The 26228-nt window shown below is 39.3% G+C and overlaps 1 protein-coding gene across 7 annotated transcripts in view; it reads right to left on the bottom strand.

Annotated features, from left to right (window-relative positions):
- Positions 1 to 790: 790 nt before the first annotated feature.
- Positions 791 to 26228, bottom strand: part of LOC106878660 (connector enhancer of kinase suppressor of ras 2) — a 158195-nt gene continuing 132757 nt past the window's right edge. For 4 of the 7 annotated variants that reach the window (XM_089339186.1, XM_052975590.2, XM_052975592.2 and 1 more), the window contains 9 exons: positions 21219 to 21282; positions 15908 to 15950; positions 13261 to 13418; positions 12227 to 12303; positions 6053 to 6121; positions 5680 to 5792; positions 4568 to 4651; positions 3698 to 3888; positions 911 to 1241 (listed from right to left, as the gene is read on the bottom strand). In XM_089339186.1, coding sequence (XP_089195312.1) covers positions 1128 to 1241; positions 3698 to 3888; positions 4568 to 4651; positions 5680 to 5792; positions 6053 to 6121; positions 12227 to 12303; positions 13261 to 13418; positions 15908 to 15950; positions 21219 to 21282 — 913 coding nt within the window. In that variant the 3' untranslated portion in view covers positions 911 to 1127. Of the gene's footprint in view, positions 1242 to 3697; positions 3889 to 4567; positions 4652 to 5679; positions 5793 to 6052; positions 6122 to 12226; positions 12304 to 13260; positions 13419 to 15907; positions 15951 to 21218; positions 21283 to 26228 lie in introns of all 7 variants that reach the window. The other 3 variants (XM_089339185.1, XM_052975589.2, XM_052975591.2) reach the window with 1 other exon arrangement.

Genomic DNA, 26228 nt, shown 5'->3' with positions numbered 1-26228 from the left:
GATAACGTTGGCCTTGGTGGAATTTGAACTCAGAGTGTAAAGATCCAGGGGGAAGTGCTGCTAAGCATTTTCTCCAGCTTGCTAACGATTCTGCCAGCTCACCACTGATCAAAAATAATAATAATAATAACCCTTTTGACTAAAGGCATAAAGCCTGAAATTTGGTGGGAGGAGTCTAGTCAATTATAATGACCCTAGTGGTCAACTGGTACTTATTTCATTGACCCCCAAAAGGAGGAAAGGCAAAGAGGACCCTGGCAGACTAACAATTTTGCCAGCTTGCCACAATAATAACCCTTTCTGCTATAGGTACAAAGCCTGGAATTTGTGGGGAGAGGGATAGTCAATCACATCGAACCCCCAGTACTCAACTGGTACTTAATTTATTGACCCCAAAAGGATGAAAGGCAAAGTTGACTTCGGCGGAATTTGAACTCAGAATGTAAAGACAGATAAAATACCGCTCAGCATTTCGCCCGACCTGCTAACGATTCTGCCAGCTGACTGCCTTGTTAATGAGAAGAATAATAATAATAATAATGATAAGAATAATAATAATAATAATGATAAGAATAATAATAATAATAATGATAAGAATAATAATAACAAAACAGCTTAAGATTGTCTGCAAATCAGAGAAAGAAGAAAACATCCCAATGACAATAACAAAATCAATGAATTGTACAGTTGGGCTTGTTACTGTTAGTGGTGGTGGTCATGGCGTTGTTGTCTGTTGTGATGCTGGTTGTGGTGGTTTTAGTAATTGTGGTGTTGGTTTTTTAAAAAAATCTCATTCATGGCAAAAGTCAGTTGATATAAGAACCGAAAACAAATAATTCTTCAGTTCTTTAAGTGTTGAGGTCTTCATAATCACAAAATCACACAAGTCTCGTTTTCTCTCTCTTTCAATCTTTTTTTTTCTCTTTCTTCTTCATTCTCCTTTCTCTCCACTCAACCGTTACAAGCCACCACACACAATTGCTTTTCTGTCCCACGTCTCGCTTGGTTGGTGATGCAAATGTTGATGTTGAAGCGCGGCAGCGTCCACCCCACCCTGCTGCTCTCCCCCACAACAACCAAGAGGATAGAGAACAGCTGAAGAAGGTCTCCCGAATCAGGAAATAGACTTAGAGTCTGCCGAGAGATTGTGTTGAACCATATAACTCTTTGTATTCTTGCAGCTGATGCGGTGTTCCAGACCCAAGGATATTCTCTAGAGTCTCAAGCTCTATTTCTTTGTCCTGTTGAGAGAGAGGAAAGAAATATTAGTCTGAAAAGGAAGAGGAGTGCAGAGTAAATAAGTGAGGAGAAATATATCTGCTCTTGGATAGGGCACTAGTCTATCACAGGCAACACTCTCTGCATGATCCAGTGGTACTTATTGCTACAACAAGCAACTAGGATGAAATGAAGTTATGTTGTATATAGTGTATTGTTACAGAGACACTCTGTGATGAGAGAAAAACCTCCTCCTGGAGATGACATTAGTCTACCATAAGACATATTCCCCAGATGATCTGGTAGTACTTATTCCTACCTAGAGTGTATTAAGGTAATGCAGAATATCGTAATGGGAGGAAGAGAGCCTGTCGTATGTCGACCCAATAGAGGGACCAGCTATCCGAGTTGATAGTACCAGGGTAGATAAAGCAATTAAGAGTATGAAGACCGGGAAAGCCCCCAGCCCATCAGGAATCACTGCAGAGATGCTCAAAATGTCTGGCAGTGTCGGCTATAGCCTAGTCACCCGTATTATGAACCAGGTGATACACGAAGGAGTCATACCCAATGACTGGTGTAGCAGCACCATAGTCAACTGCTACAAAGGTAAAGGTGACGCTTTAGATACAAATAATTACAGAGGCATCAAGCTGTTAGATCAGGTTATGAAAGTTACAGAGAGGGTGATAGCCCAACTAATTAGGGAGCGAATCAATTTAGATGAGATGCAGTTTGGGTTCGTGCCAGGTAAAAGCACTACTGATGCCATATTTCTAGTGAGACAGCTGCAGGAGAAATACCTAGCCAAGGATAAACCTCTGTACCTGGCTTTCGTTGACATGGAGAAAGCCTTTGACAGGGTCCCCCGATTCCTTATCTGGTGGTCAATGAGGAAACTTGGGATAGAAGAATGGTTAGTGAGAGCTGTGCGAGCCATGTACAGAGATGCTGCCAGTAAGGTGAGGGTTGGAAATGAGTATAGCAATGAATTCCGGGTAGAGGTAGGGGTCCACCAAGGTTCCGTCCTCAGCCCCCTCTTATTTATCATAGTCCTCCAGGCAATCACAGAGGAGTTCAAGACAGGTTGCCCCTGGGAGCTCCTCTATGCTGATGACCTTGCCCTAATTGCGAAGTCACTATCAGAACTAGAGGAGAAGTTTCAGGTGTGGAAGCAAGGACTAGAATCGAAGGGCTTTAGAGTCAACCTAGCTAAAACCAAAATCCTAATAAGTAGGAAGGTAGATAAAACACAAACCCCTTCAGGTAGATGGCCCTGCTCAGTATGTAGAAAAGGAGTAGGTAGTAACTCTATAAGATGTACCCGGTGCAAGCTATGGACACATAAGAGGTGCAGCAACATCAAAGGCAGGTTAACTAGGAAGTTAGTTTTTGTTTGTGGCAGATGTTCAGGTGCAATAAAAACTGTAAACAAACAGGAAACAACTTCTATCTCATTCCAGGGTGAAAAACTAGAGGTAGTCGATAGCTTCCGCTATCTGGGCGACCAAGTTAGTAGTGGGGGTGGGTGCGCTGAAAGTGTAGCTGCTAGAATAAGAATAGCCTGGGCAAAGTTTAGAGAGCTCTTACCCCTGCTGGCGACAAAGGGACTCTCACTCAGAGTAAAAGGCAGACTGTATGACGCATGTGTACGAACAGCCATGCTACATGGCAGTGAAACATGGGCTGTAACTGCTGAGGACATACGTAAGCTCGCAAGGAATGAAGCCAGTATGCTCCGTTGGATGTGTAATGTCAATGTGAATACCCGTCAGAGTGTAAGTATCTTGAGAGAAAAGCTGAACATTAGAAGCATCAGCTGTGGTGTGCAAGAGAGACGATTGCGCTGGTATGGACATGTGGTGAGAATGGATGAGGATAGCTGCCTGAAAAAGTGCCACACCCTAACAGTTGAGGGAACCCGTGGAAGAGGTAGGCCCAGGAAGACCCGGGCTGAGGCGGTGAGGCAAGACCTTCGTACATTAGGCCTCACCGAGGCGATGACTACTGACCGAGACCTTTGGAAATGTGCTGTGCGTGAGAAGACCCGGCAAGCCAAGTAAGATCGTTGCCAGTGCCCCTGGACTGGCTCTTGTGCGGGTGGCACATAAGGTGCACCATTTTGAGCGTGGCCGTTGCCAGTATCGCCTGACTGGCCTTCGTGCAGGTGACACGTAAAAGCACCCACTACGCTCTCTGAGTGGTTGGCGTTAGGAAGGGCATCCAGCTGTAGAAACTCTGCCAAATTTAGATTGGAGCCTGGTGTTGCCATCCGGTTTCACCAGTCCTCAGTCAAATCGTCCAACCCATGCTAGCATGGAAAGCGGACGTTAAACGATGATGATGATGATGATGATACGCTGTATAGAACATCGGCGAGTGTATAGGAAAATACACTAGCTGCTATTTCTAGCAAGTCAAGTTCGTTGTTTCTGCAAGAGAAGGGAGAAGGGTGAGTTAATGAAGGGAGATAACTGACCTTTAATAACCGTTTCAATATACAAATTCTTTTCATTCTGTCTATTTGTTCATCAGAGACGGTCATTTTCATGTCGGCCGACTGGATGTGACTCCTCCGCCGCTGGTTGCGATCCGTTCCAACAATAGTGAGATTCCGTCTTTCAAGTTGTTTGTACAGTTCCTTTAGGTCGTCATTACTGCTGTCGTAATCTACAACACAAACCATCATTATCAGCATAATAATGATAATCGTCTTCAATGTTTTAATTAATGCACAAATCAACAGCACGTTAACAACACCTCCCCGCCCGCCCACCATCCACTGTGCATGCGTGCACACATGCATTTTTGTGCATTTATGTATATGTGGGTGTGATTTCCCATTAGAGCAGATCAAAGATGACCAACACCAAATATATGAAGTTGTGGCATTCCTTCATCAGACACTTTACACACACACACAGAGTTTCCTAACTGGAATAAAGAAAAGGTTGTTTGTAAATCCCACTCTCTCGCCTTTCTGATGAACAGGAAAAACTCAAGTCCAGTGTTTCAACACATGTACCTGTCCAGATCTCCAGGTGAGTCAAAGACTGATGCACTCGTGTGGCACCTTTGGTGTCACATTAAGCAGTTGCCTGAGAGGATATCCTATCAGCATTGTTCAAAGGACCTTAAACATCACACACAGGTACAAATTCCACAAGTTGCTTAAATCAATGAAGTCCACCCCAGGAGAGCAGAGACAGATGAAAGGCAAGGCTGACCTCGGTGAGATTCGAAATTAGAACATATCGAGACGTGAACGTCACATTTCGTATGATGCTCTACTGATTCTGCCAATATCTCACACTGAAGACATTGATTAATAATGAGAAATGGTGATTACCTTTTCCTTCGGAATGTTCTGAAAGTTCTTGATGGGAGCTTGCATCATCATTGTCATCTTCACTTTCACTGTAGTAGACATCAGCTGAAACAGAGTAAAAACAAGGTTTTACAAGAAAAGTTTAGCAAATAAATTTCCTTTAAGCAAAAATTTATTCAAAATGTTTGTTTTAACCCATAAAAAACAGGAAAAGGGTGCAGAGATGTGTGTACCAAACAAGCTAAAAAAAAAATTCTTTCTTTTTCTTAAGGGCAATTTTTAAACTTATTTTCACTTTAATATTCAAAGTACAAAAACTAGAGTAATTGCACAACAAAATTTTCAATCTCATTATTGAAAAATGCTGTAAAATATTCACTTTCCTTTGATGATGGCCTTGTCCATGTAAAAATTTAAAAACTTCAATCGATAATATCCACTATTTAAGAATTAAAAGTGTGAGAGAGAAACACTGGCAAACATGAATGAGGTCTCTTAATAAAACAGGCAGGAAAGAAACTATTCACTCGTTATCTCCCTTGACAAGCTGACTTTCCAACAAACAAAATATTGCCAGAGAAAATCCAATTGCTATATGGATGACATATTAACCATTCAAAAAGAACACAAAGACTTCACATCAGTATTCTTTGGTGACAGTCTTTGTGTGTTTTCAAATGGCCAATGTGTGTGTGTGTCTTCTGTGATACAATCGTTTTATCTTCAACAAAACCAGATCTGGCAAACACACCTCCAAAAAACTATTATATTTCATTCCACACATCATCTTTTGGTGAATGTATATCAACGATACAGTTTCTATTTACTTGCTTGACCTATTAAAAACAGCAGCTAAATTTCCCTTAATTTACTTGTTACCAATTTAGAAACAAATGAACAGACTGGAAAAAAACTAGTGCTAGATACACTAAGTCTGAAAAACAGCAGCCAACCATAGAAACTATATGCCAAGGGAAGGACGCCATCTATGTGGGCTGTAGCAGGGAGGCCCCAACACTGAATAAGAGCTGACTTGGACAATGAAATCCATTTGATCCATTGCAGGGTGGAAAATCGACAGGGAATGAAGGTGAAATCAGTGACTCTAAAAGAAGACGTAAAGTGATACTTACTTTGTACAGCATGAGGGGTGTTGACTGGTTTGTCGGGTTTTATAAAACCTCCTGTTGTGCTAACATTCGACATATCATAGTTAATAGCAGCTAATCCCATCTTGTTCATCCACCTAGGATTGAGAGAGAGAGAGAGAGAGAGAGAGAAAGAGAGAGAGAGAGAGAGAGAGAGAGAGAAAGAGAATAATTAAAAATCTATAACAATGATATAACTAGGAGTGTGTTATTTAGAATCTACTTGGAATATTGCAGTGAGATATGCACAATAAACATGCACACACATTATATATAACACAACAGACATGAATACACACACACACAAAGAAACAAACAGCAGAGGACAGAAGAGGAAAAACGAAATGGAGTTGCTTACTTGCTCATGTCATCTTGACGTTCAGAGGCAAAGTAGAATGTGGTGCCAGCATTGTGTACCTTGAAGGCACTGAAAGTAGAAACAGAAAAGGCATGAAAGGTCAGACATAAAGGGCTCAGAAAAGGGATAGAAAAGGAAGAAGGAACAAGGGGAACATAAAGATCCTTTCCTGGTAACAGTTATGATAGTAATAATAATAATAATAATAATAATAGTAATTTATAGGCACAAGGCCTGAAATTTTGTGGGAGGGGACTAGTCGATAACATCGACCCCAGTATTTCACTGGTACTTAATTTATCGACCTTGAAAGAATGAAAGAAAGTCAACCTCAGCAGAATTTGAACTCAGAACGCAAACACGGATGAAATGTTGCTAAGAATTTTGTCCACCACGCCAACGATTTTGTCAGCTCACTGCCTTGAGTAATAATAATAATAATAATAATAATAACTTATGAGAACAATACAAGAAAATTAACCAGATTCATGTAAAACATTACTTGAAATGTAACATCATTTTATATATATATATATATATATATATATATATATATATATATGATAGATAGACAGATAGATAGATAACATGTTTATTCAAAAATATAGTGAGAGGGTCTGAAACAGTAGAAAGTCATCTAAAAAGACGACGACGACGACAACAACAACAACAGCAAAGGGACTTACCATCAGAAAAAGGGAACAAGAACATAGGACAATTATTACAACAGAAAGAAGTACAACATAAAGTACAACATGGAGTACAGCATAAGGAAACTGAAAAGACATTGTACATGCTACAGAAGGAAGCAGACAATATTTAGGTTATTAAAAAAAAAACAGTTGTTCATTTTATATAGAGTATATATCAGATAATCGAACTGGGTGTCGGACGTTGTTATACATCGCTAACCACAATGCGCTTTGCATTGTTTTTGCTTTTGAATGGCACCACCCCACTGGCGAGACAAGAATGGTCAAGTACATATATATATTTATATACCACATGGTATCAACCAGACATTTGAAGGATGCCTACCCACAGGTTAGGCAGGGAAGTGAACATTTTCCCTGAAAAGAAAGCCAGTCTGTGGCAGAGTCAGCCATTTACAGCTGATTGGACTGGAACAAGGTGAAATGAAGTGTTTTGCTCAAGAACACAACACATCACCCAGTCTGGGAATTGAAACTACAATCTCATATTTGCAATTGCAATACCCTAACAACTGGACCACAAACCATCACATAGAAGTGTGTGTGTGTTAATAAAACAATGGTTTTGCTGATGGTGTTAATTGCTTGCAGCCCATCATTAAAGTACATCCAGGCTTCTGGATTATGCTTTGACATGTTTTGTGTGATCTTTGTGGCCAAAAGCCTCATTCGTAAAATGCTGTTCGCTTCCAGTGCTCCATGTAAACATGTCCAGGATGTTTGTTGTTTGACACACTGGAAGATTATTAGACACCACTTGGAAAGAAATGGCAGCAGGAAGAGAACCCAGTTGTCTGAGACACTCAAATAATACAAGTCTGACCAATGCTGACATGGGAAAATGGACATTAACAGACAGACATACACACATACATATACACACAACAGAATTGTGGTAGTGTCACATAAAAAGCACTTGGGTTGGTGCCACGTTAAAAGCCTCCAGTACACTCTGTGAAGTGGTTGGCATCCACTTGTAGAAACCATGCAAGAACAGACAATGGAGCCTGTGTGGCTCTTGACCATATCAGTCCTGATCAAACCATCCAACTCATGCCAGTATGGAAAACGGACACATCTTGAGGAGGTAGACGATTGGTTGTATCTGAAGAGGGTCATTATTAATAGTGAAGATGGTGTGAGTAGTGGTGGTGGTGGTGGATGCTGACCACAACTGTAGCAGTGATGTTGGTTGTGATAGCGGATGGAATGGCAGAAGAAAAAAAACTGTCCCGAGACACAATGAAATATATTTCAACACACGAGTTTACATCAAGAATCTTGCAAACCAAATACAACACACACACACGAATGGTGTAACAGAAATTAAGAATTACCATTTTGTTCCTCATACATTCAGCTATTTTATGAATGTATAAGCAAAGTCTCTGTGTAGCTATGTGTACACACACACAGAAACACATAAATACACACACATACACAAATACATAAATACACACACATACACAGATAGATACATATATATATATATATATATATATATATATATATATATATATATATATATAGGTATGTATGTATACACACACACACAAAATAAGCAATGTTTTATTATCCATGTGCAAACAAACAATTTGAGGTCAAACAAGAAATCTAGAAAACAAGTGAAATTTAAGCGACGATTGTCTCCCCTTGGTTTGGAAAGAAGGGGTGAGAGGGAGCACAAAGTAGTGTGGTGGTGGTGGTGGGGGCAGTGAAGACACCAGATCTCTGAGTACTGTAAATGGTAGCATGCTTGTCTGACAAGCAACAGATTCAGGTTTCAATCTGGTTCATTTGCACTCAGAACATATCCAAGAACGTAACTAAATACTGAAAGGTATTTCAGTCAGACACACCAGTAATTCTGCCACTTCACCACCATAATCAATATAAATAATAATAATCCTTTATACTATAAGTGCAAGGCCTGAAATTTTCGGGTAGTTGATTACATTGATCTCTGTGCATAACTGGTACTTATTTTATTGATCCTGAAAGCAGAGTCTACCCCAGCGGAATTTGAACTCAGAACATAAAAATGGATGAAATGCCACGAAGCATTTTGTCCAGCGTGCTAATGATTCTGCCAACTGACTGTCTTCATAATGATGATAATATTAATTTCAAATTTTTCCCACAAGGGCAGCTTGGGGAAGGTGGGGATGAGTCGAATACATCGACCCCAGTCTTCAGTTGGCACTTAATTTACAAACCCCGCAAAGGCTTGAAATTTGAGGGGAGGGGAATAGTCAGTTATGTCAATGCTTCATTGGTACTTAATTTATTGACCCCTAAATGATGAAAAGCGAAATCGACCTCAGCAGAATTTGAACTCAAAACGTAGTGACTTGCAAAATACCGCTAAGCATTTCATCCAGCATGCTAACAATTCTGCCAGCATCACTGCCTTCATAATAATAATAATAATAATAATAATAATAATAATAATAATAATAATAATAGTTTCAAATTTTAAAGATTTTAAATATTACCAACCCCAGTACATGACTGGTACTTTATTGTATTAACCCTGAAGCATGAAAGGTCAAGTTGACCTCAGGAGGATTTGAACTCAGAATATAAAGAGCAAAAACAAATAATGCAAGGCATTTTTTCCTGATGCTCCAAACAATTCTGCCAACCACCACCCAAAATAATAATAACAATAATAATGATAATAATAATTATAATAATAATAATAATAACAATAATAATGATAATAATAATTATAATAATAAAAATGATAATAATGCTGATGATAATAATAATAATAATAATAATAATACCATTATTATTATTATTGTTAATAATGATTTCTTTTGTTCTTTATTTATTCATGAAGCCTGGAATATTTCCGATGTGGGTGGGTGGGCATACAAAGTTTATATAACATAACAATGATGGGGAGCGGGAGGGGAGGGCGGAATTATCAGAATTTGTGTTGTTGTTATGGTGATACAATCAGAAAAGAAAACATGTTTGTATTTTAACAAAGTGAGTCATTGGAAAGACACTCCCTTTTGGGTTGATGACAACAACAACAACAATAACTGTTTTGAATTTTGGCTCAAGGCCAGCAATTTTAAGGGGAGAGAGAGAGAGAGAGATAGTGGATTACATCGACCCAGGGCTGGATTAAAACCCATCAACGACCGAAGCACTTAAAAGGCTTCAGTGCTCCTCTGTGCTTACGTAATCTAAAACGGAAACAATAATAAGCCACAAATTAGTGGGATTTGAACTCAGAAGACAAACAGCCGGAACAAATACTGCAAAGCATTTTGTTCTGTCAACCTCAATAATAATAATAATAAAACTTCTGAACAATAATAATAATAATAATTAGTCCTTTCCATTTTTATCAACCCCAAAAGGACGAAAAACAGAAGTGACCTTGGCAGAATTTGAACTCAGAACATAAAGGGCAAGGGGATATTTGCACTAAGCATTTTGTCCACCGTGCTAACAATTTGACTGCCTCACACAATAAAGATAATAATAATAATGATTTCAAATTTTGGCCAATAGGCCAACAGTTATGGGAAGGGGGTAAATTGATTCTATTTACCCCAGTGCTTAACCGGTATTTTGCCTGGTGTGCTAACGATTCTGCCAGCTCAACGCCTTGATGACGACAATGCCACCGCTGACAACAACAATAATAATAATAATAATACAGCATTCCAACACGACTATATAACACTTTGAAATATCTTTCAATAAAAAAAGAAATGTAAAAATGAAAAGATATTGAAATAAAACAAAAACCATTTACAAACAGCAAAAATGACAATAGCAAGAGGTACCAGGTAAGGCATCAAAACTAATTAAAGCGTGTGTGTGTGCGTGTGTATCCATAATTAAAATTATACCATTATGTAAATGAGTTATGCCCTCATTCTTGATTAAGCTTTAATAATTAGTTCTTTGCCACAAACATTTAAGTACCTTAATAAGGAAAGATTAACGAATCTTGAATTGTTACATAACAGAAAAGGCAAGTTCAATCCACCCTCAAGGCTGTCGAAATCAAGCCTTGTTTTTATAAAGAGATAAAATATTCTTGGCTATAAACTCGTATGTTTATTGCCTTAGCATTTTTACCATGTGGAATTGGAATTACAGCTGGATCCAATCATAATCTAACTAGACTTCCTTTCAAGGGTTAAATACTCAAATATAAGACTAGAAACATGGGTTTTGGACATTCAAGTAATCTGAGGCATGCAGAGTTATGTCCCTTCCTCAAGAACCAGATTCATTGGTGTTATAATCATTTTTGCATAGACATGTAGCCAAATACTATGGACCAGCCCTGGAAACTCAGAACATGTGGCAGTGGAACAGAAAAACATAGAATCAGCCCAACACGATGAAAGGAAAAGAAAAACACTAAAAACAACAACAATATGTAACATTAATAAAGATTATATGACATTGTCATCTAAGAAATAAAATATATATACACCATTTAGATACCTGACAGTGCTCATACTCACCCGTGTTCACTAAATGAGTGCCAAAAATTTAGAAAAGTAAAGAAAAAAATACAATAAAGTAATAAAAAAATTCGAGTGAAAATGTGACAATATTGCAGAGTGAAACAAAATTTGTGAGAAAGAGTCCACACACACACACACATATATATATTCATATATATATATACACACACACACACACACATATATATTCATAATATATATGTGTGTGTATATATGTGTGTATATGTTGAAAAAAAGAGTTCATAACTCCAACTAAAAACATTTGTCTCCCCTTACACACACTTCCTGTTTTGACACCACACTTCCTGCTTAACACAAACTTTTAACCCTATTTTTAAACCTAACACAACTCTCAACTCTCATGCATCCTTATTTTTCCAACCATTATCTACATGGATTACCATTGAACTTTAAAAGCTCAAAGACAATATAATGTATTGGTATAGTTATTTTTTTATATATTATTTTCTTCATTTTGTACTTCTTTGTAAAAAACATTTTCATTCTCCCTCTTCTTGAAAATTTGCTTTCGCAATGAAAGCCGGTTAGAGAAATCTTTATTAAAATATGCTTGAAGTTTAGCATTCTGCCGTATTATTATTTTTCATTTTCCTATATATATATATATATCTCATACAAACATAATTTACACCTTAGAAGAAAAATTAGCTAATTCTGTCATATATACATAATTGTTGCTATTATGTTAAAGTGTCATATGTCCTAATTTGGCCAAATCCATTTTTTTCAATATTTATTTTTGCTTGCAATAGCCAGTTCTTTTTGGTCAAACTATCGTATCTCCAGCTGCTTCAGATGCCAAGATATCAAAAACTGTCAAAGGTGTAGTACAACAGTTTTACTATGGAATGGTGAAACTATTTTTTCGTTTTCTGAAAAAGTATCTATACATACACACACACACAAAGACCTCCTTGACGAAAAAACCAACTTACAATTTCTTGGATTTCATTTCAGGAGCAGGTGAGACTTTAAATGCAGGTAAATGGATCACACCCTCAGCTTTCAAATCCTGGAAAACAAGACAATACCTCAGATAGGTTAATTAGGGTCCCCACATCACAAATACACATCATATATGCAGCAGGAGAAGGAATCACTCAACAGGTCTGGACCTTCCTTGCCAGCACGATCTCTATTCTAGTCCCTATTCTCTCTTATACTCAAGTTCTTGTACATTGAAACCAGGTCCTCACACCTCTCTCTTCATCTCTCTTTCCAGTTGTTCCATCCCATTCTTATATAATGCAGGGAGCAACCATGTATCTCTCCACATCCGTGGTTCCCAACCATCTTTGCCTGCCTATGGACACCTTTATCTCCTGTCATTCAAGGATTAACAAATCCATTTATATTTTTTATGTTATCAGGAATTGTATTAATAAAAATTATTTTGTGTATTGTAAGAGGATAACTAATTTATTGCAGATAAATTTTAACAAAATCTTATATGGACTCCTGAAGGGCCATTTGGATCCCGGTTGAGAATTCCTGCTCCACAGAAAGACACTTGTTCCTGTCCTGGCACAAAGCCAGCTTCCTCTCTTTTACAATCCGATTCAGTTGAGAGCTTTTATGATGTTTATTTTATCTTTCCTTTTGCAAGTTACACGGCAACCTTACTTGTGCTGGTGACACAGAAAATAAGGCACCCACTAAACACTGTAAAGTGGTTGGCATTAGGAAGGGCATGTTGCCATGGAAACCCTGCCAAAGCAGACACTGGAGCTTGACACCATCCTCCAACTCATCAGATCCTGTCAAACCTATATCAGCATGGAAGACAGGTGTTAAATGATGATGATCAAGACAATCATGCTGATACAGGTACATACAAATGCCAATTAGCTAATAGTGAATCTATTTTAATAACTGTTTGTAATTATAAGCTCCAACCTATCAGACCACAAAACTCAAAACAGACTTTAAGTTTAATAAAATGATATTGAAGCCAATTTTGGTGCCTTACATCATTTCTCTTGTAGTGGAACATGTTGCTTTCCTTTAGAACACACCATCGTTTCTTCCAGTTCTTTCCCAGAGGCCCTGCACTCTGTTTCTTCTTGTACAACCAACCTTCACAATCCCCTCGGCCTAAATCTTTACAGGAAATCCTCCTGTCTGCGGCTGTCAAAGACAAAACAAAAAAAAACATCAGAACTTACAACACAAAAAAAGACGACGACAACAAATGACAATTTCATTTACCAAAATATAATACATCAGATTGGGACAGGGGCTTTAGACATTTTGGCACAACAGTTCTGGCCCTTGCTTACTTGTTTAGCTTTCTTCATCACGTTGTGTGTGTGTGTGGTGGCTGATGAAACGCTAACAAAATGTGGAAAAGCAAAGTTTTCTCACAAAGGATTTCAGTACATCTTTGACAAAGTAGAAACTAACTAAAAGTCAAGGAGAGAGAGAGAGATTAAGAAACACATATGTATGTCCTTCTCTAGAGCCAAAAAGTACAGTTAGTAAAACAGATTCAATGGCCAGTCAGTCATGGAAAATTACCAGTGTCCAAACAGCCCTTGACCAAACATCTGATTCTGTTGAGAAAAGGGGTTTTGGCCCTGTGGCAAGTTGAACAATCACCCTTCAACCCATCATAACTAAGTTATGGTGGGTGCTGTGATAACCAGTGATATATAACAAGTTGCCATGGCAATGAGCCATACAAAGCAGGTTTGCTCTAGTAATTGGACAAACATGGAAGTTTGCCCTGGCAATCATATATACATAAGAAATGGCCCCTAGTAACACGTTTGTACATGGAAGGCTGCCTTGGCAATCAGTTTGTACAGGGAAGGCTTCCAATGGCAATCAGATATACATGGCAAGTTGTCCGAGTAACTATCTACAGGTAGCAGGTTGCCCTAGCAATTAGCTGATACATGAAAGGTTGTCACAAAATACCAGTTATACGTTGTGGATTACACAAGCAATTCAATTATATAAGTCAGGGTTGCTATAGCAATCAAAATATATGTGAAATACTGCCATAAAAACCAGCTATACATCAGTTAAGTTGCCCTGGCAATCAGTTATGTATGGCAGGTTGCCCTGGCAATCAGTTATGTATGGCAGGTTGCCCTGGCAATCAGTTATGTATGGCAGGTTGCCCTGGCAATCAGCTGTGTATGGCAGGTTGCCCTGGCAATCAGCTGTGTATGGTAGGTTGCCCTGGCAATCAGCTGTGTATGATAGGTTGCCCTGGCAATCATCTGTGTATGGCAGGTTGCCCTGGCAACCTGCTATAATTAGCAAGTCACCTTGACAACCAGATATAAACTAACAGCAGGTTACCTTGACAACTATCTATAAATGACCCAGCTGCCTATAATTAGCCTGTATATAATTAGGTTGCTTATAATTAGTCATTATCCAACTGTGCTACAAGCTGTGAGCTGCAAATAACATACGAATCTCTCTCTTTCTCTTTCTGCACTGGAATGTGCACTGTTAGATGCATTGAAATGCAGCAGCTGCATATGACAATATTTAATTACAAAAGAGAGAGAAATAATATAGGTGCAACAAATGTTTGCAGCAAATGTGTGCAGTGTGCAGTGTTACAGGTAATAGTGCATACTAATAAGATGCAATAACTTGTTAATAGGTTGTTGGTGTTGTTATGGTTAAAGGAGTCATTGGGATTAGGTGCTGAGTGTGTGTGTGCACATGTGTATATGTGTGTGTGTTTACATTATTTCGTTGTGCATGTGCGGTTGTGCAACTGAGCACATGCGTATAATTGTGCACGTGTGTATGTGTGCATAGATGTATAGGTGTGTGTGTGTATGTATGTATGATTATGCATGTGCATGTATAGGTGTGTGTGTGTATGTGATTATGAGTGTTAGAATATGTGAGGGAGAGTAAGAGGCAAACAGGAGAGAGAGAGAGAGAGAGAGAGAGAGGCAATTAGAAGAGAGAATGAGAAAAAAGACAAGGGGAAGGGGACAGAGAAGAGGGGAGAATAGAAAAGGAACAACAGGGTAATGTGAGATGGGAGGAGGGGGAAGAGGAGAGGGGAACAAAGAGGTGGGAAAGAACATGTGGTTAACCACAGAATGAATATGAAAGGAGGTGTGTGTGTGTGTGTGTGTGCAGAGAGAAGAAACACAATTAGATATGGCTGTGTAGTTAAGACGTTCACTCCCCAATCATGTGTATTTGGGGTTCAGTTCCACTGTGTGGCACTTTGGGCAAGTGCTTTCTACTATAGCCCCAGGAAGACCAAAGCTTTGAGAGTGGATTTGGTAGACGGAAACTGAAAGAAGCCTGTCACATATATGTTTTCCTTCCTATCTATTAAAAGGAGGCACAAGCACTTTCACATGCATGTATACGCACGACAGGAACTTCTGCCAACCAAATTCAATCTCAAAGCTAAAGCAGAAGACATTTGCTCAAGATACCACACAGCGGGACTGAACCTGAAACCATATCATTGAGAAGCAAGTTTCCTAACTACACAGCCATTGTACAAGTGCATGTGTGTGTGTGTGTGTGTGTACAGGGAGAGGAGAAAGGTCCAATGGTGAGTAACTGTATTTCAAGAACAAGTGTTGCTCGGAGTTTGGTGACAGACAATCGAAAGGAATACTCACCAACTCGTTTTGATGTCTTGGCACGGCGCCTCACAACCTGAGACTAAAGAGGAAAACAAAAAACAGAATTAGAATTCAGTATCATTTAAAATCTACATCATATTCACTCCCACATACACACAGCATTTCACGGGCTTAGATTGTTTGATGTGATCATACTGGAGCAATATTTCAAGAGTACCCCCCCCATACAAACTGCAACAACACATCTACAAAAACACACACAATTACCATGATTCTGCATGGCATTTAACCAAGAGGAGACATTTGTGTGATGCCTACAGTAAAAGTTACAAATCCTTGACTGGGTTAATGAAAGCTCGTCTTTCTTTTGCAGCTCATTAACAAGTAATGGTCACCGATTCATTAATGAGCCTGCTTCCGTCTGTACATATGTACACAATTTTTGTTATGTAATTAATACAATATAATTATGAGTTGGGGTATTGTCTAAGTGTAAAATAACGAGTGTAGATAATGTGTAAATATATTTATTCCAGTAATATTTCTGATTAAATATATATCATATACACACATTCAGACATGTTCACACACACACATGCATATATACATACATTAATACACACACACGCACACATGCATGTACCAATTTTTCACACGTGCACACACGCATATATCCATTTGTTCACACAAATACACACACACATGCCTACACCCATTTCTTCACGTGCTATACATATATATATATACACACACACACGTTCATATATACATACACACACACGACATATCTTGCATGCACATTTATACACACACACACACTGACATGATTATACGCATGCATATACCCACGCAACACACATTCTCCCTCAAAAAGGCATTCAACAGTTTCTTTAATGGTTTCCCTTCCCCCTACAACCTCCCCCACCCCATTTTATTCCATCCCACCACCACCACCACCTTTTACTGCTGTCTTAAGTAAATGCAGCATGAACAACAACAACAAGAAAAACATTACCAAAACAAAAAGAAAACATTTGCTGTTTAAATTAGCACCATTTTAGATCTTGTTTCTAGGTTTAAGTGGAGTGGTGGAGGTGGCGGTTGTGGTGGCAGTGGGGGTGGTAATGATGATGATGATGATGATGATTATCAGTAATGATTATAATAATGATGATGATGATGTTGCTGGTGGCGGAGGGGGTGTTCATAATGAGGATGGTGGTAATGGTGGTGGTTTGTGATGGTAGTGACAATGATGATGATTATGAGCGTTTTGATGATGATGGGGGGAGTGGTGGTGGTGGTGGAGACGATAATGAAGATTGTGATAATTTTGATGATAATGATGGTAACGAGGATAGTGATGGTAACGACTACAAAGTGGCAGAGTGGTGAGTTAAACATGAGAATTGTAAACAAAAGCACTGGGAGTAGGTGGGGGGTGGGGTGTAAAGAGGGGTTTGGTGTTGAGGGTGGTGGGGAAGGAGGAGGGTGTTGTTGTTCTCATTTTAGAGTAAAAACGAGCCAAAAACAAACAAAACAAATGAAATAATTATGACAGCTGGTGGAAGTCAGTAGTGAAGGTCTCTTCTGGGTAGAGGAGTGACGGGAGGAGGAGAAGATGGAATGAGGGGTTAGCTACAAGCCATCCCCCACCCACCTCACATTTATTTACTCTCTCTTTCACTCTCACTGCATTCGAAATATATGTTTTTTGTTTAGCCCCAGGTCAACCTTGATTAAGCAGTCCTGTCAGTGGCATAGCTTGGGTGAGTGAATCACAAAGGCTAGCCACATTTTATATATATGTGCGTTTGCTGTAATTAAAGGTATGTTATGTTTAAGGTATGGAGAAGCAAAGGTTGTAGGTGGCTGAAACTGTTCAAGACATTGGTCTGACCAGTTTCCCTCTACAGATGGCAAAACTGGAAAGTGACAAAAATGGAAGCAAAAAAGCAATGGACAGTTTCCAGTTTGGATGCTTAAGGAGAATACTTGACATCAAGTGGCTGCAAAAGGGTCTGAAATGACATAAGACGACAATGGGCATCAACTGGGGATAAGGATGAAATAAGATGCAGGCGCTGGAACCAGAGACATCCCCAGACAAGATAGAGAAAGTGATTGTTTGGTAGAACTAAAGTGGAAGCCTGAGGAGAAAAGAGAAGCAGGACACTGTAGAACGAGATGGCAAAGGACTATGGACAAGGAAAGGAGGGAGGAGAAGGTGGAGTGAGACCAGAGCAGCAGCAGAAAAGAGAGCTGGTTGGAGAGACTGCGTTGAGGTCTGATGTACCTCATGGTAGGAAGGGAACAAACTATGTTTCAGGAAGAGAGAGGGTAGTCACTTTGGCTACTGCACAGGGTGACCAAAACCCATGCTTCTGCCACAGGGCCTAGAAATCAAGGGTTGCAAGAAATACTTCTCAGCCTTTTGTGTCTGATGGATTAAGAATTCTGCCATCTTTGCTGTATTTCTGTCTTTAATCCATTACCATTCTTCTCAGTGAGATGCAAGGTTTATCTATTCACATTGTTCTGAAAGAGTCATGAATTATCTCGTAACTTTGATGATGGGATTGTTTATATTGAGAATGACATTGCAGGGCAGTGGTGAGAGGCCAGACCTGGCCAGTTTGAACAGAAAATACCCTTGCAAAACACACACACACACACACACAAACTCTACCATCATCACTACTAACCACAAACTAACAGATTAAGATTATCCAACCATTAATCCCATCCGAACACAATGGACAGTAAACAAAAATAAACAACACAGCCTAAAGGGATGACATGTGACTGCAAAGACGAGTGGTGGTGGTGGCATGTGACTGTAGTGGGGGGTGGAGGTGATGGTAGTGTGCTGTTGTTGGTGGTGGTGGTGGTGGTGGTACTGTGCTGTTGTTGGTGGTGGTGGTGGTAGTGTGCTGTTGGTGGTGGTGGTGGTGGTGGTGGTACTGTGCTGTTGTTGGTGGTGGTGGTGGTAGTGTGCTGTTGGTGGTGGTGGTGGTGGTAGTGTGCTGTTGGTGGTGGTGGTGGTGGTGGTGGTAGTGTGCTGTTGTTGGTGGTGGTGGTGGTAGTGTGCTGTTGTTGGTGGTGGTGGTGGTAGTGTGCTGTTGGTGGTGGTGGTGGTGGTAGTGTGCTGTTGGTGGTGGTGGTGGTGGTGGTGGTGTGCATGACATGTGACTGAAACCAGCACTGCTGCCACTACTACCTTAAAAACTAGTAGTGTTGTGGTTGCAGTTATGTGGTGGTGGTGGTGGTGGTGGTGGTAGTGTTGTTGTTCTTGTTGGCAGAGATGACGGTGTTGAAGATGGTTGAGATATTGGTGGTGGTGATAGTAAGGGCAATGGTAGTGGTTGATAGTGACAGCAGTAGTAGTTGTAGCAGTGGTAGCAGTAATGCCTTAATCTGTCAAGGCATCCAGCCACTTCATCATCATCATCATCACCATCACCACTTCTAGAGACCTACATGAAATTTGAGTCAGTGTCCTTCATATGAAACTAGTGAAGTACGATGGCTGACCACTCACAGCCACTAACGATGCAAACCCTTTCTGATGCACAACTTTCTAAACCCCACCACCACCACCACCACCACCACCACACATTCCCTGCTACCCCAACCCTTCTCTCTCTCTCTCTCTCTCTCTCTCTCTCTCTCATGACTGGCAAAATTGCGCAAGAAACAAAGGCCAGTCTGTATATTTTCAGGAAATACTTGAGAGTCAAGTGGAACTTGGTAAGGCTACGCTTTCAGACTGACCACGAAATAATCTATGGTGAAAAAAAGAAAAAAAACAAGGAAAGGCCACAAAAAAAGAAAAGAAAAAAAAAAAGAGCAAATATGTCAAGTCTCACACCAATAACACTAAATGAAAGACTGACAAATACATCCGGTCTTTAAGGAGCTCACCTAACCCTATGCACCACTTCAGATGATGAATTAACGGCTGTCACATTTCTCTGCTGGCCACAACATGTAAAACTGTGGTTAAGGAGTTCACTTGGGAACCACATTGCTGCAGGTTCAATCCTGCAGTGGAGGAGCAAGCATTTTCTACCACAGCCTTGGCTGGCTGGATCAATGGCCTTGGTTGACCCCCAAGCCCTTATTACTGACACCTTGGGAGAGGGGGGGAGGTATTGGTTGATCTGGGGCTATAGATGAAGACACTTGCCCAAGGTGCTGTACAGTGGGATTGAACCCAAAAACACAGTTACAAAAAAAAAAAAAAAAAGCTAAACCACAAAGCCAAGCCTCAATAGAAAATTCCAATATCAGAAAAGAATCTTTAACAGAATGTCAAAACTATTTTTAGACATTCCATCCGTTCTTTCTCATTAATTAGATAAATTATGCAGCTGACCTGGCACTGCACTATCTGCATTGTCAATGTGCAAGCGTTATCGACATTTCCATTATGTTACATACTGCAACATCTAATGCAGCTTATTGCACTTGTAATATACATGGTTGCTGCACTAAAGGCCTGATGCACTGCCATGTGTAATAGAGGCATTGTGCACATACTCAGTGATGCACCTGTTATTGCCCACTGCACTATGAATGTTGAACGACACATCTGCAGTATGATGCACCTGTGGAACTACAATGCATGACTGCTGCATCACACCTGCTACAATGTGCATCAAGTTACTACCTGTTGCACTATTTGCATTATGGCTGGTGAACCGCATGTCTATAGCATGTTCTACTGAAGAACACATCAAATAATGTAGTCCTAGATACACTTAGCAAAAATATCTACTGGATTAGACCAGCTTAAGTTAATCCTTCTAACACCAACCTGCCTTGGTTCTCTGATACAAATTCGTTCCTTTAAAGATGATCTCAATTCAAACCTTTTCCTAAATGTTTAATTGATGTTTTAAACATCAGCTCAATCATGGTGACAATCTTTTACTACATTCTGTTGTATTGTTATTTATTTATTTTGAAAATTAATTAAAGAACAGAGAGTTTCAACAGAAAAATGTTGATCTGAATTAAAACCTGCCATCAAAATTCCTCCAAAACACCAATAATGACCAAATTATTTTACTAAATTCTTTATTTTCAAAATATGATAACAGACTTCCTGTTTTAAAGTGATCAAAGCTAAAACATTTCATTTATATTCCAAACACCAACTTAATTATAACCAAATTATTTTACTAAATTTTTTTCTAATTTTTAAAATTATACACAAAAGCTGCGTTTTTCAACAGAACAATGACAACAAAAGGGTTAAAAAACACATCATAGCAATAAAAACCAACAATAATAATAATACAAAAAGGCAAAAGAAAAGTTTAAAAAAAGGGTCAATACTCACTTCTGATGTATTTTTACCCATTGGTATCATTTGGGCAACACCGCCCACTACAGTACAAGTGTAACTGGGGAGAGAAAAACAGAAGACAAAAGATGAAGAAATGGTTGAACGGTGGAGATGAGAGAGAAGGAACAAATAATGGAAAGACATTGATATTTTTTTGGAAGAAAACAGAGTTGAGATTAGGGACACACTGAGCAAACAGGACCCCATCTCCATAACGTATTATGGTCATTGCTCCTATTCTTCTTTACTATGTCCGACTGCCCAGAGGACAGAAGGCAAACATGAACCATGATGGGTGAAAGAGAGGGGGAGATGACAGTGGAGGAATAATAATAGTTTGGCATCAATGGTTTCTGAAGAAAATATATAAAGAGAAAAACAGGGAGGAGATCAGGGACCCAGCAAACTAACCCCTTAATTCCTTTGTAACTTATTTAGACCTGATGTCACAATAACACATCAAACACAAACACACGCAAAATGTTAATGTGTTACACATATATATATATGGTCGTCATCACCATTGTTTTGCATCCACTTTCCATATCAGTATGGATTGGAAGGTTCAACAGGATCCAACAAGGGACCACAAAACAATAAAAACTCTATACTTTCTATCTTTTGCTTGTTTCATTCACTAGATGCTGCCACGCTGGGGGAACCGCCTTCAAAATATCACAATCTCATGAGATGTGTGTGTGTGTGCATAATGTACACAACCATATTAAGCTCTCAATATATATATATATATATATACACACACACACACACACACACAAACACATTTTAATATACACAAACATGTCATTATCTCCTTATATTCTTGTACCTAAATATTAGCAACAGTGCAGTAATTCTCAAGTCAGGCAAAAAGCCAAGAAAGATATGAAAACACCATCATCATCATCAACACCTGTTGCATTTGAGCTTGTTATCAGGAACGGCCTTATCTCGGCTCTTTCAAGGATTCAATGAATGCACACGTATCTACACACACACACACATATATACAGTGTGATTAGGGTTATATAACAGGTGTGCGCATGTGTGTGTGTGTATATATATATATATATATATATATACACACACACACACACAACCAAAAAATGTGATTATGTTATACAACAGGTGTGTGTGTATACATACATATTTATATACACACACACACACACACATATACAACCAAAAATGTGATTACATGTTATACAACAGGTTGTGTGTGTATATATACTATGTTGAGAAATAAATCTCATTTGGTCAGATTCCATGAGAGTCTCTTGGTCAGCCTATGAACATTTTAGCTAAACCTGGTACTTAATTATTCATTGAATCTTAGTCAAAAATGCTTGCACAGGTGCATGTTGTACAAACATACTACTATACATATATACACATTCAACAAGCATAAGCGGATAAGGAGCACACACACACACACACACACACACACACAGCCCATACACAAGATCATAACTAACCCCTCCCCACACACATACATTCAGTTCAACAACTGCAAAGAGATAAGGAGCACACACACCTCCCTGCCACCTGCCACACACACACACAACAGATATACATTGGAGATATGCACACACATACATACACACACACTAGATATACATATACACTGCAGATATACACACACACTACAAATACATACACAAACTATATATATATATATATATATGTATATATATATATATATGTATATATATATATACATATACGCATACAATACACACAGAGATACTACACATACAGAGGAATACATAGAGATAATACACACACACAAACTACACAGATATATACATATATACAGGTATGTACACACACTCTACCCTACCACAGACAACATTCGTTTTTCCAAAGCTGTCATGTTTTCTGATGACTCAAAAAATGGGAAACACTTGGTTGTAAGAGGAATGTGACTGCACAGCAAGGCAGGCAGGCAGGCAGGTACCATGGTGATGACATGACACAAGGGTTGATGTGTGACAAGGTCATGCCAAAATGACGCCTTCAGTATCGTTACAAAGACTTCCTTCTGGGGAAAGCAACAAAGCCACAACTTCTGATCTGTTTCTAAAACAATTCACATTTTACGTCAAAAGGCTTAAAGAATCGTCTCCAATCTTTTTGTTTTTGTTTTTAAAGCCTTACACTATCTTAATCTGTTGGTCTCTTTTGCCAAGGACATAAACAGACCGACACCAGTGATCGAGCAGTGGTGGGAACAAACATGGGCACAAAAATACGCACACACACACACACACACCAGCTTCTTTCATTTTCTGTCTACCAAATCCACTCAGAAAGCTTTGGTTGGCTCATGGCTACAGCAGAAGACACTTGTCCAAGGTTCCACGCAGGGGGACTGAACCCAGAAGGTATTAATTCCAGTTCTTTTATATTCAGTGTTCAAATTCTGCTGCGATCAACTTCACCTTTCATCCCCTTGGAATCAATGAAACAGTAACTAATCCAAGATGGTGGCTTAACACATTGAACTGGATACCTTGTAGTATTAATTCCAGCTCCCTGAGTTCAAATCCTGCCTTGGCCTATTCGGTGGTAGATTTCATCTGTTACCCAAGTTTAGCCCACCTATCTATCTGTCTGTATGTGTGCGTGCATATAAATGTATAGTTGTATGTGAGAGTGCACGTTTGTGCCCCCTTTGTCTTGACATTGTGTGAATATTGTGAATAAATGTCATCATGCGGAAAGATGTCTGGCCAGAATGATGACAAACTTTACCAGGCATGACAAACAGACATACACCGCCCCCATTCCCCTCACCAGAGAAACATCCTCCACACACGAACCACCACCACCACCACCATCATGACCACATGCATGCACACACACACACGCTCATAGACTACCTACCTTGCCACCCACTGCTCCACTCCTTACACATGCTGCTGGTAACAGACTAAACATCATCCTACCGATCGACCCACTGAAACTCTCAAAATCTCATGGGGGGGGGGGCACTAGCCCTTCACATTCTTCACATATCCAACACAGTATCACAAGGGATGGGTTTCCTCTCTGAGAAGGTGGTCGTTGCAGATCCAAAAACACACTCCACCCCCATCCTGCCCCCCTTTTGCAGCCCTTCAACTCCATCCCATACACTGGTCTACATCCTCACTGCTTTACATATGTGGCTGGGATGGGTCACCTTTACTCTGACAGTGTCTAGACATAAATGTGACTGTGTGGTTAGGTGAGAAGTGTGCTTTGCAACCATGTGGTTTCAGGTTCAGTCCCACTGTGTGGTACCTTCAACAAGTTTCTTTCAGTTTAACCCAAGGTGAACCAATTCATTGCTAATGAATTAAGTAAATTGTAACTGTGTGAAAATTGTGAGTGTCTCTCTCTACTTTACAACACTCAGGGAGTATCGTAAGGAGGATCGATTTCTGAAGGGCTGCTTAAATGGGGCCCCACAATTTTTACTGCATTTACCTCACTCCTATGCTTATTGCAGGCATGTGCTATCAGTAATTATTCAGGGTAAATAGTTGGTGACATTTATGTAATCAAACACACAAAAAATAAGCAAAACACAGGCGCACGACTGAGTTGGAGGCAGTTTTACTTCTGCCTTTAAAGTACGTAAAGAACACGTTGTTGTAGGAATGTACGCAGCACATGTACTATAGCAGTTCTATGCATAGTAATCAGACTAAATTCATAATTTTATTGAATTAGGTGCATATTTTGCCCTAAAAGAAAAAGTGTTGCTATCAATCAATTTTATTCAAGATAGGCAGTGCCTACCTTGTCTACCTAGGTGGCATGTCCTTGGCGTATTGTGCTTAGCACATTTGCAGAAATAAGTTTGGCCATTCTAAATACTTTCACCTACATTCAAATTGAGATAAATAGTTATAACAGGTACGTTTCAGGTGTGGATATTTATATTTTGTAATTTATGAAACTTATGTCTCGTAAAACTAATTTCGTAAGTTTTTAAACATTTTTATTGCTGTTTAACAAGTTATCCTACTGACCAAGTAGACAATAGCAGACACACTGACCTGAAAAATAGTGATCTGGCATAAAAGATTTTTCCATTTATTTTTTTTAAAGTCAGTAAATAAGGATAAGATAGAGATATGGCTGCTATTTCTAGCATATGGAGTAACCCTATAAAAGCAACCTCATTGGACAAGAGGTAAAGCTACTGTATGTTGAAATATATATATATATATATATGCGCGTATACATAAATAATACATTTATACATAAACGCACACATATATACACATAAAAACGCACACACAGATAACTATAAATAAATACACACACAGTTCTCATCTACCAACTTCGATTCACAATAATGAAGATACTTGCCCAAGGCGTCGAGCTGTTCGTGTGTGATGGTGGTGGTGGGGGAGCGGGTTACAGAAGCGTGCAAGTGTGGTTGCAAAGCGCGATATATCGTTTTTAACGGTGGGACTCGGAGTGGATAAAGCTATAAACGATAGCCTGTAAATATTTGGTTTAAAAAATTTAGAAAAGGTCGAAGACTGCCATATTATTATTATTATTATTATTATTATTATTATTATTATTATTATTATTATTGTTGTTGTTGTTGTTGTTGTTATGGCGGCGAGCTGGCAGAAACGTTAGCAGGCTGGGTAAAATGCTTAACGGCATTTAGTCCGTCCTTACGGTCGGAGTTCGAATTCTGCCGAGGTCAACGTTGCTTTTCATCCTTTCGGAGTCGATAAATGAAGTACCAGTGAAACACTGGAGTCGATGTAATCGACTAGTCCCCTCACCCAAAATTGCAGGCCTTGTGCCCAGAGTGGAAAGGATTACTACTATTATATCATATATTGTATAAACATAATAGACAAAAACACATGCAAAGCACGCCATTCAACCGGTTCACGCTTCGTCACGAAGCACGTGCTTGTTATCTCATTCAACACGCACACGCAAGCTGACATAATAATCCAACATGTAGCACTTACAAACACACACAGA

Source organism: Octopus bimaculoides, chromosome 21 (genome assembly GCF_046866305.1).
Source record: "Octopus bimaculoides isolate indiv1 chromosome 21, ASM4686630v1, whole genome shotgun sequence".
NCBI lineage: Eukaryota > Metazoa > Mollusca > Cephalopoda > Octopoda > Octopodidae > Octopus > Octopus bimaculoides.
This window is presented reverse-complemented; position numbering and strand designations above follow the sequence as displayed.